General features: G+C 48.2%; 1 protein-coding gene across 2 annotated transcripts in view; it reads right to left on the minus strand.

The window, feature by feature from the left end:
• Window positions 1-1,261: 1,261 nt before the first annotated feature.
• Window positions 1,262-19,141, minus strand: part of ETV4 (ETS variant transcription factor 4) — a 47,576-nt gene continuing 29,696 nt past the window's right edge. The window contains exons 5-12 of one of the 2 annotated variants that reach the window (XM_090044090.1): window positions 17,163-17,289; window positions 16,421-16,579; window positions 15,768-16,018; window positions 8,716-8,787; window positions 8,531-8,599; window positions 7,207-7,376; window positions 5,002-5,103; window positions 1,262-3,627 (exon numbers count right to left, since the gene is read on the minus strand). In XM_090044090.1, the coding sequence (XP_089900216.1) occupies window positions 3,406-3,627; window positions 5,002-5,103; window positions 7,207-7,376; window positions 8,531-8,599; window positions 8,716-8,787; window positions 15,768-16,018; window positions 16,421-16,579; window positions 17,163-17,289 (1,172 nt within the window). In that variant the 3' untranslated portion in view covers window positions 1,262-3,405. Of the gene's footprint in view, window positions 3,628-5,001; window positions 5,104-7,206; window positions 7,380-8,530; window positions 8,600-8,715; window positions 8,788-15,767; window positions 16,019-16,420; window positions 16,580-17,162; window positions 17,290-19,141 lie in introns of both variants that reach the window. The other variant, XM_090044089.1, reaches the window with a different exon arrangement.

Consider the following 19,141-nt stretch of genomic DNA (forward strand, 5'->3'; position numbering starts at 1 on the left):
CACCCACTAGGCACCAAGGTGCATCATATAGGAGCAGAAGGCATCAGTAGAAAGGTTCATTTCTAATTCCTCATGCTGTCTTTTGTAAGACCTCTATCTGGATGGGCTCAGTCCTAAAGTAGTTGTTCAAAGCCATGGAGAATTCCCACATTTCTTGTAGGAAACTAAGGGGAGCTTATAACATACACTGTATCTCTGCAAGCCTGGACATTGAATCATAAACAGGCTAGGAGTCCATTAGCTAGGTATTAGTTAAAAACAAAGCAAGAAAATACCCCCAACATCTGGCATAAAATTTACCGTAGTGGGCATGTCTACAGGAGATGTTTATTGCACAGTTGACCAGTTAACTGTGCAGTAAACATCTCAGCGTCTACATATGCACCCCTATTGGGACACATGAAACTAATAAACTCTGTACCAGGGCAGTACTTGGAAATACAAGTACTACCCTGCTGTGGAGTATTTTCATGTGCAGCAGTGCACATGTAGATGCTGCCCTGGCTGGCTGGGGCACAGGGTGCTTCAGCACAGGGCTAGCTGGCAGGCAACACCTGTGGTGAGGCACCCTGTGCTCCAGCCAGCCACTCCACAGCATGTGGAGATGGGGGAGCAGCCAGCCTTGAGCTGGCTGGACCCCCATTTCCATGTGCCTCAGTCGGGGCTCTGCAGTATGTGGAGATGGGAGAGCAGCCAGGGCTGGCTGACTCCCCCGCCCTCCATCTTCACATGCCACTGCAGCTGGCTGGGGCACAGTGTGCCTCAGTGTGGGGGCTGCCCCACAGCACATGCAGCCTGGTCAGAACAGGCCTGGGCTGGCAGGCTGACCCCCTTGGTCCCCTGCCGCCCGGACTACTCTGACTGGGCTCCATGTGCTGCACATGAATAAACTCTGGAGCAATAAACTCCAGTACATTGATCCACATTAATTGCACATGTGGACGTTCCCAGTGAGAATGCAATATATCTTGTCCTTTGTCTCCCCTGTGGGCTTAAAGTAGGAGCTGACTTGTTGAGATCAGCGGACAGGAGCCTCTAGGCTGCTGCACCATCATGAAGGATCCCACATGAACAGCTCATGAGTGTACAAGATCCCTTTTGCTGCCTGTGCCTTGGCTTATATAAATACTGAATGTAAAGGCACACCTCCTGTTTTGCAGAATTATTCACACAAAGCTGCAACCTGATACCAAGGAAATAAGCACAGCAAGCTTGAAGGGAAAGAAGGACTAGTCAAGAAGCTGAATAAAGGGGCACTGGCCAAAGATGTAGATGAATTTATTAGTTACAGTATTTTTTACACATAAATAATAAACAAATCAATAATGCCAATGAGAAACGCTCTCCTTCACCTTCACTCATGGGGCACCGGAGAGAGCATGTTTGCTGCCTGAGAAGGACAGGAGGCATAAAGGCCAGTGGTTGCAAAGTTAGTGGGCCCTGTGAGGCCCAGAGGAGAGGCAGGTCCTTCAGAAAAGGGCACAGAGCAGGGTAGCAAAGGAGCAGGTGGGTGATCATTTCAAAAACAGAAGAGCCTATCACCCCTTGGCCAGGGGGAATTTCCTCTCCAGATACTGTGACTATGGGAAAAGCTGGGTTTCCTACCAGCAGCACAGGGAGGTGGCTCCAAGGGAGATCAGGCTCTCAACATACCGAACTTTCCCTCCAAATCACCATGCCCAGCAGAGCAAAGCCTTTCTGTACTTTCCAGCCTGAACATCAGTCCAAGAAGCAGCACACAAAGCCCTGCTGCTCAGGCAGCGATGGGGGTGTGCGGGTGGGATGCTGGTTAGCACCTCTCAGCACAAAGTTCTCCCCACCTCTCACAGAGGTCATACTTTAATTAAACAGCATGTACTGCCTTGGCCAGTGACAGGGCTGGCCCATCCTATTCTGCAAAACCTGCAGCCAAGGGGTCCCGTGTCTGGCCACTTCCCACCCCCACATCCCCACAATACAGGCTTCACATCCAGGAGCTTACCACCCACCCCACCCTCCTGCTGATGGCGGCTTCCTCAGCCGCTCACCACTCCCTGCTGCCAACACCGGCTTCTTTGTGTCAAGAGCCCCATAAACTATATTTTGCAGGGGCCCCCAAAAATTGTGTGCTGGCCCTGGCCAGTGAAGCCCTTTTTCAGACAGTGCCCTAGAACACCCCTTCCCATATCCTGAACATGCATGTCTGGAAAGGATAAATACAGATGTTAAGACCTTGGGTGTGTTGCTTTTCTCTAAAGCAGTTGGCTCACCATCTCCCTCCCCCACCAGCTGTTGAGAAGATTTTCTAGTCCCCAAGATTTCTCTGCCATGTCCAGGTAAGGAAGGTATGACCAGCACTTGATGGAGTTGTAGAAACTGCTGAGAATGACTTTGGAGGAAGCTGTTCAGTCTGGAAGAGCCTGTCTGCCATGTGCAGGCCCAGCTTGGGCTGGAGGAATCAGCAGCCAGCAAGTAGCTTGGTCATAGAGCTTGGAGTACCATGGCCTTTAGGCAGGATTGGAGTGCAAGGGCTCCAAATCTCTCTCTCTGTGTTGCTCTCTGGCTTAGCTTCACCAACTGTGTCAATTCATAGTAATCTGTGAGGTTACATAAGTTTAGAGCCACAGGCCAGCCTGGAAGGGGAAATATGAGGGGGCTCCTGGTTTACCCACAGCAGCATTTGCTGCCATGCTGCAACCCAGAACACAATGGCACTGGCCAGTAGCAGCCAGTCCTCTCCCATAGTGACATCAGGCTTAGTACACAAAATAGCCCATGTATAAAGTATTATGAGCAAGGAGGCACCAAGGCAGGAGCAAGCACATACAGGAGAGCAAATATTCCCTGTTCTCAGAAAGCATCTATATGAAAACATGACACTGGAAACCTCCCATGCCCAGTGGCTCATCTGGGGATAGAACGAACACCCGTTGCCAGCATGCGTGTGAGTGCAGGCAAGAACATTGCTTGTGTGGGGGAGGGAAAGGTTAGGTGGGGGCTCTGTGTGTGTTGTGGGGAAGAGAATTAAGAGCAGTGTTGGAGCATCATAAAGTCAGAGGCCAAGCCCAGGGGGACCTATTTCCTTCCCTAGGCCCCTCAGCTGGAGCTCCAGGACAGTCACAGGGAATGTGGCAGGATCATGCTTTGGCTGTAGATGGCACAGACTCTGTATGCTGCTGCCAGCATCGTTAGCCTGTCCGCTGGAAGTTTTTTGTGTTGGTGAGAGAACCAGTTCTGCCCTATCATGGGGCCCTGTCATGGGGCTGCTGGCTGGTTGTCTGAGGATGGGCATCTCTGCCAGACTGATGCAGCTATTCATAAAGCCTAGTACAGCCCCAGGCTGGTCCAGCATAGCTCCTATACTGAATACTAACCAAACATCTCCATATATACACACACAAGGGCTACATTAAGGACCCAATGGTATTAGTATGTGTAGCCTTTGTTGTAAGGTTGGGAAGGAAGACTCCCAAGGTCCTGCATGTATGCAGCATTCTCATCCAGGTGGGACAGGGGAACTGTATCTTCCTCGCTGACCTGACGATCAAACTCAGCTTTCAGGGTAGGCCGCTGATTGTCTGGGAAGGCCAGGGAGAAGAGGGCTTCGGGCTCACAAACAAACTTGTATACATAGCGCTCTCCAGCAACCTGCAGGATGGAGACAAGTCATGTACTGCAGTGTCTGTCGCACCCATCCAGCACGCAGCTGAATGTTCCCAGCAAGCAACAAGAGTAACAGACACATGGGGCACATCTAGATGAGCATCCACATGCATTTCCTCGGGGACATATAACAAAAGCACATGGTTGTGCCACTGCTCCTTGCCTCCAGGGAACGCCCCTGCAGGCGTGCTCTGGTGCATGGCAAGTAGCCCTGGGTGAGGTAGGAGAGGAAGGGGCCAGCACCTGGGCTGGTCCCAGCAGCCTTACCTGGGGGCCTCCTGGGGCTCCAGTGGTGGTTATCTGGCAGCAGAGAGCTTAGCCAGCAGCTGGAGTGTATCTCTGGTTGGCCAGGCTCCAGTTTCAAGTGGCACAAGCTACTGCCAACGTGCACCACACATTTTTCTTGTGCAGGTTTTTTTGACACTGGCATCTCCCGGTGTCAACCCCACCCCCCTGCACTGCAAATTAGCAGTGTGGGGAATGCCTGCATGTGTGGCATGTGCAGTGTCACAGATGGGTCTGCAGTGTCGCATACAGCATGTACATGCTTGTCTGGATATGCCCATGGGGTAAAAAGGGAGCCATGGTGGCAGGGCTTGGAAAAAGCCTTGGCTCCCTAGCTTTTCTCACTGCATCAGGGGAAGACTACCACCAGTCCCTACAAGGTCTTCCCCTCAGCTGCTGCTCTGTTCCTACCTGGAATACCTTTAGGGAAAGAGAGCATGTCACAATGTTCAGCTATTTTCCCTGGAAATGTAGGGGGACAAGAGAGAGAATTGTGGTTGTGGAGATAGGAAGCTGTTTGATTGGCAGCAGACTTCTGGATTTACAAGATATTTATATGGTCTCTTGGGACACCTGGAACTTACAGTTTGGTGCTCTTTAGTAGCTTTATAAATTCACATGATTGGAGCAACTATAGCTTCCCTATGACAGTCATGCTGACAGCTATTTATTTCATGGTAGGTTCTTTCCAAATACTTTTAGGAAGGGACAGTCCCCACACCACAGGGTTCACAAAAATGCATTCCCCTCTCATCACCCTACAGAGTTCTTCTGTCCTAGGCAGTAATTCCTGGGCATTTGCTGCCAGAAGAATTCCTCCCCTCTCCCCATTGAAGACAGACATGGAGAGATAAAAAAGTATGCCTCCTCTTTGTCATCTTTCCCTGGATTCAGCTCCTTCATCCTTTCCTTTTAGGGTTTCTGTTCTTTCCTTACTGCTGTGCAAATGAAGGTGTAGGTGAAAGAGGAAGCCTCCAGAAGCCTGGCTGACTCACTGCATGTTCTGAAACTTCTGACCACAAGCAACACAAGTGTCACTGAAGGCCTGAGATGCCAATAAATTTGCAAACTAACCTTCTGCATGATGCCCTTCTCATAATAGTAGCGAAGGGACCGGCTCAGCTTGTCATAGTTCATGGCGGGCCGGTTCTTTTGGATGCCCCAAAGCCTGGCTACCTGCAGCACAAACACCAAAACATATTAACATCTGTGAGCCCCCTGGAAAAGACCAGATGACACATGCATGCATGAGTGTTTGCACACATGTGTTTAGGGGGAGATTCAATGAGTTTCATTTTTAAGGGAAGGCTGCTGCTTAGAGAACTAATATAAATAATTAAGAGGAGCCACACAATGGAGTGAATGATAATAAGTTATCACCTTTTAAGTGGCAGTGAACAAGAAGGACAGGGCTGAAAGACAGGTGCTTCCTTTACCCCCAACACAGAATGCAAGTCTGCAGGCATCCCCAAGGCAACTGCACTGATTGAACAGTCTTTCAGTATGCAAACCCCTACACTAGCTAATCAGCTCTCTCCTGGTCTCCTGATATGCTGACAATAAACAAGCATGTTTGAGGATTCATTGGAATCCCAGATGCTGAGCGGCTGGCAAAAATGGTATATGATCCTCAATTCTTCATGAAAAAGGCTTGGCATTTTTTTAACAGGTGCCCATATGTTGATGGGACATTTTCACAGCTATGCCAGCTATGGAAAGGGCCACTTCAAATGAAGCTCTTTTCAGCCTTTCATGAAGGCTGAGCCAATTACAATAACAAGACGGAAAACCATTGTAAATGTATATCAGTGATTCTCAACCAGAGTACGCAGCACCCTACAGTGCCTTGAGATCCTTTCAAGGGTGCCACAGGGTGCGACACAATGTTAGCACTGTTAGGCCACGTTCAGACAAGCGTGGCTGTGCAGTATGTGGGTCTGGAGACCTGTCTGCAGCGTCACACGCTGCACATTCAGGTATTCTCCCCAGTGCAAGGTAGCAGCACAGCGGTTTTTTGATCCTGGGAGATCCCGGTGTCAAAAAAAACCCTGTGAAAAAAAAAGTGGGGTGGTGCAAGTGGGGGCAGTATATGCTGCTCAAAACTGAAGCCTGGCTGGCCGGAGCCATGCTCTGGCTGCTGGCCAGGCTCTGAGCAGCAGGAGTGCTGTGACTGCAGCTCCTTAAGGCACCTGGGACCCCAGGTAAGGCTGCTGGGGACAGCATAAATGGGGTAACCTGCTGTGCATCAGAGGGCATTTGGCACAGGCATTTCCTTGGGACAAGCAGCAGCAGCACAAGGTGTACAGCTGCTTCTTGTTCCCCAGAGAAACAAATTTTTATGCTCGTGTGGATGCAGCCTGCAAACATGATACACAAGAGAAACCCAGAAATTTCAGATAGGAATCCACAGTGTTAAAAACGTTCTGACTGGTTGTGATCTTTCTGAGTTTTTTGCAACAGATGAGATTCTCTATTATTTTTCTGTTGTCAAAAAAGGAGTGAAAACTAAGAGCCAGCATTTACCAAGGGGTGTCTTGAGTCTAACCGTTTTGAGAACTACTGATGTATGTTAACAAAGCAGTGACCCAGCAAAGCAACTCAGCCCATCTGTGTGGCATGTGTTTGTAAGAGCCTGAGGTTTAGTGAGAGTAGCATTAAATGCAGCTATAAATTGGTTCTGACATTAATGGATGTTGCAGACACATTTCCAGCTGTTATCAGAGTTTATTGCTCTGTTCAGGACAGGGCAACATTAGAAGTGACATTCCTGTTAACTGCAGTTTCTATCCACCCATGCCTAGAGTAGGATATCTTTTCTTTCAGATTTCTATTAAAAACACTGGAACCAGTGATACTAAAAGAAAAATGACTGCCTCCAGTCCATTTCTCAGTGAACAGGATGCAGGTGGCATAAAACCAATATGAGACCAGCTTGAGAGTAAAAGTCCCTTGGAAGGAAGGAGCCAGACAGTCCACTCAGTAACTGCGTTTTTCCTTAGTAACTCTAAAACCCAGTGAAGGAACTATTGGAGGAGGAGAGTACATAACTCCTTATTCTGGACACACCATCCAGACTGCTCACCTGCTCCTGAGCTGGGGCTATGAAAACCCCAGCCTCAGTGACAATTCTCAGCTAGTTAGCACCACTGTCAGGCAGGCAGGCAGGCAGGGGGCTTTACAGACTTGGGATAAAGGCCCCTGCCCTGATGAGTCTGCAGTCCCAGAAGCTCAGCCCCATGACCCCTCATTTTTCCTGGGGAGAAGCTGAACGGTTTTCACCTCTTCTGGCTCGATGAGTTTGAACTCCATCCCTCTGCCAGTCCATGCAATGAAATGGGAGTTGGTGGGATCATCCAATAAGGCCACCAGGAACTGCCAAAGCTGGAGAGAACCCCGCCGCTGGTACGGGGGTCCTTCCCGGTACCCGCCGACTTCCTGCTTGATGTCTCCTGCTGAGCAGAACAAACAAAGAGGGCTTCTCTACCTATAACCCTTCCCTCCCCTACTGTCATCCGCCAACACTTTTGTGGGTGAGGGCTCCTCACTTCACAAAGAAGAGGTGAAAACAGCTTCTCAGTAAAATGGCACAAAAGTCAAGGCAAGTCGCAGGCAGCCCATACTGCAAATTTCCTCCCCCTGCTATTTATGCAAGGGAAGAGAGTGGCTGCACAAACAGGCCTCAGAGTACAGTGAAAATTGGACTACAAAAGATCTGTGAATCACCCTGCAGTGTAAACACAACAAGGCACCCATGGGTGCGGCCCCCTCCACCCCCTCTCCTGAACTGGGGGCTAGAGACTGCTGCCACCTAATTGCTAGGAGCTTTCTGCAGAAATAACTTCACACTAGATGTGTTTTCCTTCTAGCTTCACTGCCTGCTATAGACTTGTCTCACCATTTCTGCTGTTTCACAACCCAGGAATGGGGTATCGCTACTGGCTGTCCCTTCAGGCCCAGGCACACGTTTGTCATCAAGCTGGATGCAGCACAGCTGGCTACCATCCAGCGTCAAAGTGTGTTATGTAAGCTCCCCTTTTATTGTTCACAAAGACAGGGCCAGCCCCTGGAGTCCTCAGTGGGGCATGCGTATACTAAATGGGATGAGTAAAGCTGTAATTGTTTCTGAGAAATGCAGGTGCCAGCACTCTGGGCAGATGTTAGGCCTGAGTTTTGGCAGAAAGCATTTACAAGTTCAGGCTTGACTCCCTGCAGCAGCAAAACATGGCTACAGTCTGCATCCCTTCCTGTGGCACTCGTACAGCACCCTCTGTGCTGTGATTGACAGGCTGTGGCCAGGATCAGACTAACCAAAACCTGTTTGCAGCTTGAACAGTAGTCACATTATTGTGGATGATGTTAACTCCAGTGAGCTGCTTTTTGAAGCCCAGGAAACACGCTATGAGAAGCCCAGGAAACACATTCCTGAGAAGCAGGATATCAGGTATAGCTCACGCATAAGGGAGGAGTTCTGTCTAATGGACAGGGCCCTATACTAAGTAGAGCAGGCAGTGTACTCAATGCTGCCTGGTGACCTGGCTACAGAGGGCATTGGATAAACTTGCCCCAGACCAGAATTTGGAAACCACACCATTTTCTTTCAGACCTTCAAATTTTTCTGGAACGACGCAGACATCTTCAGAGAATGGCCTCATTTGCTTGTCATAGCCATATCCTAGAAAGAGACATGAGCAGCAGCAGTCAGAGAACACAAAGAAAGAGCAGCACTGGAATAGGGGTCATTATAGCAGACGAAGAGGATCAGGAGATAGCGTCATATGCAACTCTTACCTAACGGCCCTTCAGTATGTGAATGGCTTCGGTAGCCCTCAGTGTTCATGTACATGGAAGGACAGCCAGCATCTACAGGACAATCAGAAACACACATCTCTTCAACCAACTTGAGCCTTTCTAAGGAAAACAGAGAGACCAGGATAGCCTTAAATCATCTACTCAGTCTCATTCTAGGCTTGCCCTCTCAGCAGGTATCCAACAACCATGAATTATAGGAAGGTATAACTGTGATACTGCCCAAAGCACTGGCTTTGTCCATGATGCCAAGTAGGAGAGAAAGTAATCTGTCCACATTGTGCACTGTCCTGGTAATGCAGAATCCTGGAAGGACATGGGCGCGAGTGTATATATTCATTTGCTATTTCTTTTCCATTTAGATCTGGGTTAAGATGACATTAGACTGGGTGGTGACTGTTCCAGGTAAGGGAGCTAGTATATTACTATAGGGACATTACCATAGTTCAGCTGCGTACTGTAGAGATATTGATGCATACTGTATAAAAAGTCTGTCTCAGCCATATAGTTACAGGTATTTTGCGTTTAAAATTTAATAAAGTGTTGTTCTCATCATTAAAGAAAGCATGAGGTTAAAAAGGTGGGAAGAGAGCTAGTTTAAAGGCTCTGTCCAGTAGGTAATACACAACTAGTGAAGTTTATACTGCATTTTATGTTTTCCCAGATCAAACCTGTTTTGTAGCTCCAGATGGACTGGGGCTGAGCATTTTGGGATATTATCTCATATCTATATCTATATTATATTTTGGGATAAACATTATCTCATATTTTTAGGGTTTATCTCATCTCTTGTGCAATGCAGCTGCCTTCAGCAGAAAATTTCCTGATGCTACAGGCAATGGATACACTCAACAAACTCCACTGTACATTCATCCCTAATATAAACTAGGCTGATGAAAGCTGTTTCTCTGCAGGCAGCACATCTTCCACCCCATTTTGGACACAGGGACTTGGAGAAGGGGTAATAGCAATGTAGCCACAGAAATGCATTTTGGACCTTATTGGGAACTTAGACTGAATTTATTTTTGCTAAGGGACACCAGTCTGTTAAAATAACCATAATGCAGTCAAAACAGGCTTTTAACATAGCAAATATTTTCCTTCCTGTATTGTCAGATTCCCAGGCAGCCCCTTTGGAGCTTACTAATACACAATTTCATAACGTTGTGATCAGCTCTGAAATCCTCGGTGACATGTGTGGAGTGGGGCTTGACAGATTTGAAGGATTCAACCTGAGTGCAGCGGGCTAGCAAACTCTGCCTAGCCCAGCAAACCAAATTCCAGCTCTGCTCTTGCCCGTGACCTTGGGGCGGCTCTTACCAGCCCGAGTGGGGTGAAAAGCAGAAATCTAAAAAAAGCAAAGATCTGTTCATTGGAGCAAGGGCGGCGGGGGGGGGGGGGGGGGGGGGGGGTTATCTTAATGATTTAACCTCCAAGCCAGGGAGTCATTCCTCATTGTCCCTGCATTGCTCCAGGCAGCAGTCAGACAGTTCCACTCCTGGCTCATGTTACCAGCCACGGGCTGATGTCAGCTGCCTATAAGAAGAGAGTGTGTGGTGAAAACTGACACCGCCGCCAACCCGCCAGGGAGTGCAGCTCCTTCCCCAGTCCTCCATTTTGTGAATGAAATTCCTTCAACTCCATTCAGACAGAGAGGAGCTCTCTCTGCCAAGCTGCAGGGAGGGGCTGCAGTTCAAGGTTATGTAATGCAATCCCTGGCACTGGGGAGAAACACTCCAGCTCCACCAGCATTTGAAGGTCACCCAGTGAGCACGTCTTTTGCTGCAGAGACCTGAGGCACGTTCCCTGTACATTTGACTCCAAGACATCTGACTCCCATCTCTCTGCTTTTTTCCACAAGGGGATTTCACTGCAGCTTCTGCAAGGCTGATGCTTGTATAACTCAGCAAAACCAGCAGAGAGTGAAATGGAGATGCAGAGGAGCTCACAGCAGAGCCCAAGGCTGGATAAGAACTTCTCAGCTTGTTCTTTCTGCAGATCCTGCTTACTGTTCCTCAGTCCATTCCCTCTGGCTAGCTTTATGTCCCAGCTGACCAGAGCCAAACCCATGGGCTAGAACCACCTTTCCTCCCATAAAGGTTGTCCCAGGTGGAGAAATGTCACCTGAGTATAAGCATCCCATCCCCAGCTCTCACCAACACCCACTATCCACCTATCCATTTAGAGATGTAATATTGCCACAGTATCTGGGTACCGTCCATGGAAAATCAGTGCTCTTCTCTGACAAATCCCTGGCCTCTGAGCTTGTTACTCAGGAGTAGGGGACCCACAAAGATGACATTTAAAAGTGAGAAAAGGTTTTGGTTTTTTTAGCACAATGTATATTATCCTGCTTGAACTCACCAGTACAGGATGCTATTTAAGGCCAACAACTTTGACATTTATAAGAATAATGGGTATGAATAATGAGAATACCAGAATTACTCTTAATGAGTTGCAAACACATTAGGGAGATAAACCCTCCTGCTTCACAAAATGAGCCTGTCTCTAAATGCTTGGGACTAGGAACCAATTTTAAAAATATTTCCGTTACAGGGTGTCTTGCACAACTCTCCAGCCCTCTGGTGTTGGGCACTGCTGGGGACAGGAGACTGGGCAACATGGACTCCAGTCTGATGCATGGTTCCTGGGCTGTGATGTGAGGATATTCATTACTGTTCACCTTTGTAGGAAACAGAACTGTTCCCTAAATCACTCATGTGTGGCTTTGGTTTAGTGACTTTGCACTGCTGGAGGGAAGTCAGGGGATCACAGGATGCTCTCAGCACAAAGAATGAAACAGAGAAGAAGACATGCCCCATGCTTTCTCCTCATTGATGGCAAGTGCATTCAACTGATCTGGAGGAGCAGGCTCCTTCTTTTAAGGACTTGCCCTTGGAATCCAATGAGAACATTACTAAAAATACACCCAGAAAGAAAGAGTCTGCTCCCAAATCCATCAAGATAAGGTCACTGCAGCCTGGACATGTGCCAAAGTGTTTCTGCAGGTTTCAAGGGTCAGAGTTCCAATTAAGAAACATTCTCTGGTACCATTGTTAAAGGAAACATTATTCTTATGTTCCAGGCTGATGGGGGACATGGCCATATGACTGAATATATGACTTTCTATGTTTTTCCTGGTCTGTGCCACCATACTCAGTGTACAAGACTCCTGTATGACATCTTACATATTTGATTCTACATGAACCCACTCCCGCACCACTGATAGTGCTTTACTCCTGATTTCAATGATGTAGAGCCCATCACTCTATGTATCCAATATTGGCAGGGAATTGGGAGCAAAACCCCCCTGGAAACTGGGCCACTGAGCAGGTAGAATGGGAGGCTCCCAGGACAACAGCCCCTATTCTAAGTAGTTATAGGATCACCAGTATTTCAACACCAGCTGTTTTCTAAAGATTCTCTGCTTTGTCATTTGTAGCAAGGAGAGAAGTCCAGCATAATGTCCCCTGGCTGACCTAGGTTGACTGACCAGGCCCAGGCAGAAAAATTGGGATATCTGGTCCTCCCTTGTGCCCAATCCTCATTTAAAATGGTCAATAACTGGCTATTAGAAAATATGCATTGCTGTGCATTAGCCTGCATTACCCCTAGCTCAAAAGTGCACTAGTAGAGGAGGGCCCAGGAAGCCTCTGACAGCAGAGTGCCTGCAGTTTCAAGTTCAGGCACAGGACTAAGGGACTCCAGACCCCTACAGAGAGATGTAAACCCAAACATATGGAAAAGACTTGAGGAGCAATTTGGTGACCAGCAGTACCCTTCATCAACTGGCTAGGATGCTTTTCGGGGCAGAACTCTATCTTTTTGTTTTTGTACAATGCATAGCTCCGATCCTTGTTCAGAGCCCCTAAGCTCTATTGCAGTAGAATTAATAATGATAGTGATGATTAATAGTGATGTTGTAGCTGTGATGGTCCAAAAATTATGTGGGTCAAGGATTTCTTAGGGTGATATCTTTTACTGGACCAATAATGTAGTTGGGATAGAGTTAGATAAGCTTTTGAATGCAAGACATTTGAGGGACCTAAACAAGAATGTCTTGCATTCAAAAGCTTGTCTAACTCTATCCGAACTACATTGTTGGTCCAGTAAAATATATCACTCTAAGAAATCCTTAACTCTCACATGATAATAAATTACTGTATGTACTCAAATCTAAGATGACCTTGACTTTAAGATGACCTCTCAATAATTAGACTCTATACATGAAAAATTAATAAATTTGTTATAATTTTCCATATATAGACTCAAATTATTGCAAGGCATCTTTAATTCATCCCCACCCCCACTGCTGCAGTGGGGCAGACGGGGGGGGGGCAGGTGGTGGGGAGGGGTCAAGCACCTTACCCTTCTTATGTCCCCAGGTTACCTCTGTCCCCTTCCTGCCTTCCCCTCTGCATCACTCATTGTGGTGCCCTGTGACCAGTGGGGTCCCTCAAGGCTCTGTCCTGGGACCCATACTGTTCAACATCTTCATTAACGATGTGGACATTGGAGTCAGGAGTGGACTGGCCAAGTTTGCCGATGACACCAAACTTTGGGGCAAAGCATCCACACCAGAGGACAGGCGGGTGATCCAGGCTGACCTGGACAAGCTCAGCAAATGGGCAGACGAGAACCTCATGGTGTTTAACACCGAAAAATGCAAGGTTCTCCACCTTGGGAGGAAAAACCTGCAGCACCCTTATAGGCTCGGCAGTGCTACATTGGTTAGCACTACAGAAGAAAGAGACTTGGGGGTCATCATTGACCACAAGGTGAACATGAGCCTGCAATGCAATGCTGCGGCTAGTAAAGCGACCAAAACGCTGGCTTGCGTCCATAGATGCTTCTCGAGCAAATCCCGGGACGTCATTCTCCCCTTGTACTTGGCCTTGGTGAGGCTGCAGCTGGAATACTGCATCCAGTTTTGGGCTCCACAATTCAAAAAGGATGTGGAGAAGCTTGAGAGAGTCCAGAGGAGAGCCACGTGCATGATCAGAGGTCAGGAAAACAGATCTTACGATGACAGGCTGAGAGCCACGGGACTCTTTAGCCTGGAAAGGCGCAGGCTCAGGGGTGACCTGATGGCCACCTATAAATTTATCAAGGGTGACCACCAGGATCTGGGGGAACGTTTGTTCACCAGAGCGCCCCAAGGGATGACGAGGTCAAACGCTCACAAACTCCTGCAAGACCATTTCAGGCTGGACATAAGGAAGAATTTCTTTACTGTCCGAGCCCCCAAGGTCTGGAACAGTCTGCCAGCGGAGGTGGTTCAAGCACCTACATTGAACACCTTCAAGAGTAAATTGGATGCTTATCTTGCTGGGATCCTATGACCCCAGCTGACTTCCTGCCTTTCGGGCAGGGGGCTGGACTCGATGATCTCCTGAGGTCCCTTCCAGCCCTAATGTCTATGAGATCTATGAAATCCTTGGGTCCCTCTTCCTTCTTCCCCACAGCCTCTACTCCCCCTTTCCTGCAGGCTTAGGAAGTTCCTGTCCTGCCTAGGGAAGAGTTGAAGTGGTGACTGCATCAGGGTTTTGGGGTCTGGTGCCTTTCTTTCTGCTCCCTTTCACCTTGACCTTGCTCTGTACCAGCAGGCACCCTCCCCATGCTAGCCAGGGGCAGTGAGAATGGCCCCAGCCCAAACGCTGTAGCAGCCATGCAGGTTGTGTGCTGCTGCTACAGAGCTAGGCTGGGGTGGTGCTTAGTGCTCCAGGCTGCAGCATGGATGGAGCCTGCCAGCAGGGAGAAAGGACTGCGTGGGAGGGGCAGGTGAGGAAGCAGAGCCTGTGTGGGGTGGGGAGATATGGGGAAGAGGCTACACGGTGGACATGAAGCGGTGCAGGGGTGGCAGTGGGAGGGTAGGCAGCTGCAGCAGCTATGGCCACAGCAGCTCCCTGCTCCCACTGATACTTGATTCTAAGATGAGGGGCTCCCCCCATGTTAAATGAGGGGGAAAAACTTATCTTAGAATCAAGTAAATATGGTAAGACAGACTGCTATTGGTTAACAACACCTGAGGGATCCTTAGCTGGCAGCCTGGGAAGTCTGATTCATAGAATACAAACCACTGTGGATCGTTCTCATCATCTAATCCATGGGTGGGCAATCCCTGACATTTATGTCAGAGCATGGCAGGTGAAGCCCACATTGCTTACACCAAGCAGCCCCGGCCCCTTCCCTGCTGTGCTCCCTGAGGCATGTGTGCAGCCACTGCCTGCAATAAGCTGGACTGGGGCTCTGGACCCAAATGCAGCCACTTGCAGGTTTGTGGCTGCCTGCTGCAAGCAACCTAGACTCTGGTAGGCTCCTGCCACCCACCACAGAGCCTGGACTGCTCACAGCAGGTGGTGAGCAGCAGATATAGCAGGCAGTGGTTGCATACACACCTCAGGGAGCATGGCGGGGAAGGAGCTGGGGTTGCACTGCCACAACAAGGATCAGGACTCTCATGGCTCCCCTGCCAACTGCCCATGTCTTCCAAAGTGAGGTTGCAGGGTTTTTTGGCACTCAACCCAAAAACATTGCTGACCCCAATCTAGTCTGACATCCTACATATCACAGACCAGGGAACCTCACCCAGGGATAAATTCTATATGAGCTCCATCACTTCTGGTTGCACTAGGGATATCTGGTATTGATTTGAAGACTTCAGGAGATGGAGGCTCCACTTTGTTCTCAGGCACTCATAGGCTGGGATGAAGTCACTGCTTACCCTCCTCCTGGATAAACTGCATTGACTGAGCTGCCTGAGCCTTTGGCTTCCTAGGGCTTTAATCTTTATGACAGTGCTTTCCTGGATGTTCCCAGAGGTCTGCCTTAGGCTCAAAAGATATGGTAGTGGAGGGGGAGCTATCCCTAGGGAGAGGGAGCCAAAGTAGCCAACTCTGTTGCGACATGGGATGGTAACAAGAGGCCATGGTGATGCTGCAGGAGTGAGAAGACACCTCAGGAAGCCATCTTACCCAGGGACAGCAATCTAGCCCACATGCACTGTTTCAATTAGGAGGATTTGCCTGCCCTACCTGAGTCATACGCATAGTCGGTCTGCTCTTGCTTGATCACCAAGCCGGCTGGGTACTGGCGGGTGCTGCTGCCTCCCATCTGGTTTGCTTGCTCATACGTTGGGTCATGGTACTCCTGTTTAAAGCCCTGCTGAGGGTACTGCAGGCAGGGCTCAGACATCTGGCGCTGGTAGGCAACTGGGGCTTCTCGGCCCGTGCTCTGGGAGGAGGGGAAAGAATGGCACATCTCCACAGGTGGCTGGTAGATGGAGCTAGAACAGGGGGAAATTGTCAATGTGGAGGCAGTGCCCCTTAATCCATACATTCTGGACCCCTGTGCCAGGACAGGGAGAACTGGGACTTATTAAGGCTGTAGAGGGGGCTGTATAATACTTACGAGAGCTGCATGTGCAACTACAGCCATGCAAAGACACCACATGCAGGGTGTCCCAAAGCCCGCTGTGATCAGTAACAATACAGCTGAATGGGCTTCAGCTGACTGATGCCCCCACACTGGGCAATAACTTTGAGCTAGGTTGGGCACAAGAGGGAAGTTTTGTTATTGCTGGTGCAGACTGCTTTGATTTGGATGTGGTGCCCATCCCCAAGCACTAAACAACTTCAGAGCACCCTGGAGGAGTCCTCCCAGGCACTAGAGACCTGTGGTCACTCACCTGTGTTCCATGAGGTAGCCACGGCTGGAAGTGGGTCGGGATGGACCCTGCAAGTTCAGGAAGCTCCTGTCCTGCCTAGGGAAGTGTTGAAGTGGTGACTGTATCGGGGTTCCTGGGTCTGGGGACTTGATTCCAGCTTGTCTGGTTTGATCATAGGCACTGAGACAATCAAGCAGATATTGAAACATTATAATCCCCTGAGAGCAACTCATTCTATTTGCAGGGGACAACATGCCACAAGCAGATATATGGCATGAGCTTCTCTCCAGTTTTTGATTCTTCTCATTGATAAAGCTAAAGGTACTTTACAGAGCAAACATGAAGAGAAGACCTCTGGGCTGAAGAGCTTACACTGAAACTCATGCAAATACTTAGGAGTGGTGCAGAGACAGATATGCAAAGTATCTGGGGAGGGAGATGTGGAAAGGTGGGGTCACATGGGAGACATGAGGAGAGAGTATAGTTTAGGTAGTGGGACCAGCCACAGAGACTCAATAAGGAGATGCAGGAAGTCTTTGGGGATATATTAGGATGCTGTTATCTGTGGAATGATTTATTTTAACATGTAAAATGCTTTTACTTGCTTGGGTGCAAGGGCCAAAACAGGCAAAAGGCATTAACAGGTTTCTACTGGGGCAGGAACTGACCCAATCACTGGTTTGCCTCACTGACCCAGCAGTCAGCCAAGACATGCTTCAGTAATACTCATTCATCCTTCCCTTTGCCATGTAAGCAGCATTACCTGGCATAAAGGCACTGCTCGCCATTGCGGTACCGAAATGGCTGCTTATGGCTGCAGGACAGTGCGGGGTCCGAAGAGGGACTCTGTGGCTCCTTCTTAACTTTAGCAGGAGGACTGTGAAAAGCTACTGAGGGAGAGAAAAAAAAAGGCAAGTCAAAATCCCCACTGGATCCAGTGAGGCTAAGACACTCACACAGGCCCGACCCAACCCAGTTCAACTGACTTCACGTGAAACAAAATGCCAGTGGACACAGCTACTCTCTGGAGCTCTCAGAGATCCATCCAGAATACTTTTCTGCTATCCCCAGTGTTGCAACAGCTGCTACTCAAGGTTCACATACTGGCATAACCTTTAAGAAGCAACTCTAATGAAGTGGCAATGTGCACTATAACTTTCCAGGGTGATCTGGAAGAGTTTAAAAAGGGTATTTGCTAAGCAGTCCAGAGCTTGAGGAAAGATGCAGCACAATGTCACAGGAGAGCATGCATAACCATTCTGTTATAACTTAAAGGGTGACATTCATGTATCACTTTCTAACACCCAAAAGCCGAATGCTGGCTTTGCATCATGTGAAATATTTTCTCAGATCTGCATACTTGTTAACAATGCGCCACGATGCATGATGCTATCCTGTAATACGCTAGTTGGTTCTGTAGGGCAGGGGTGTCAAACTAATATGGTCACATGAGCTGGATGAGGGTGACTGGGCTGGTCTGCAGGCTGGACTGGGACTGACCCCCTGGGTAGGGCCCACAGTGCCAGGTCCAGCCGATGTGCCATACGCAACACAAAGGCCCTAGGGCTCAATGTGCACATGGCACATAGGACTGGCATGGGGTATGTTCTACCCATGGCACATGGGCGGGACCCAGCACCAAGGGTGTTGCCCAGAGGGTCAGTCTGCACCACATACAGACTGTACCCCAGACTTCCTGTGCCACACAGCACCAGGTCCAGGCCACAGGCTGCGGGCAGTGTATGCCCTGTGCTGGGCCCAATGGCAGATTAAGATTTACTGGGGCCGTGGGCAAACAGAAAATTGGAGGCACTCCACACACCATTATAAACATGAATATATCCAAAAGCATTAACAAATAGACCCGTTAAATGTTTACAGGGTGCATTAAGAAATAAAGCACAACACATGATGTCAAAATAAACTACTTAATTTTGCTACACACACAACCGAATAAAACAACTGCCTTAGGAAAATGACTCAGATGTATGGGATCACCATAAATGTATAATAATGACATGAAAAGAAAGATGGTCTATTGGTCACATAGACTCTTGTTTGACTCCTTTTTTTCAATACACATTTTACATTGTACCTACACTATGGCAAACTACTACTAGAAAAATACAGAACACGCTGATAGCCTCAAGCATGAGTCTAAGAATACTGTTCATGATTCTTGCAATTAAAATAAAGCAGTAGGACTATAAAATACATCTCAGTGTGTTTTTTTACCTTTTCTGAAACATTAAAAATATGCTAAACTTCATATACTTTAAAGCTCTCTTTTAAATACACCCATTACACCTGTTTCAATGCTACCAACACATAATTATGTAACCAAAATGTACAGATATATTGATATATACATACATATACACACACACATAATGCCCCCCACCTATATTTCTCTGTATATAAATACCTATATAGATGTGCACATACACACACACACACACACACAGTTTCCCTCACTTTATGTGGGTTCTGTATGTACAAATTTGCTCTTATCCGATGACCCTTTTTGTAATTTTTTAAAATTCATTATATTCAAGGTAAATTTACTCTTATGCAATCTGTGTAGTGGAAGCCCGCAGTCAGCTGCTTTGTGCAGTGCATTGTGGGAGTGACACACACCAAAATTTAGTCTCCTGTATAAATCTGTTCTCCTCGCTCATTGTCTCTGATACATGTTTCTGTAGTTGCTATCCCCATTATGATAGTGTATGATAGCTTGTTTCT

This window comes from Crocodylus siamensis, chromosome 4 (assembly GCF_052110815.1).
Source record: "Crocodylus siamensis isolate JL-2025a chromosome 4, ASM5211081v1, whole genome shotgun sequence".
NCBI lineage: Eukaryota > Metazoa > Chordata > Crocodylia > Crocodylidae > Crocodylus > Crocodylus siamensis.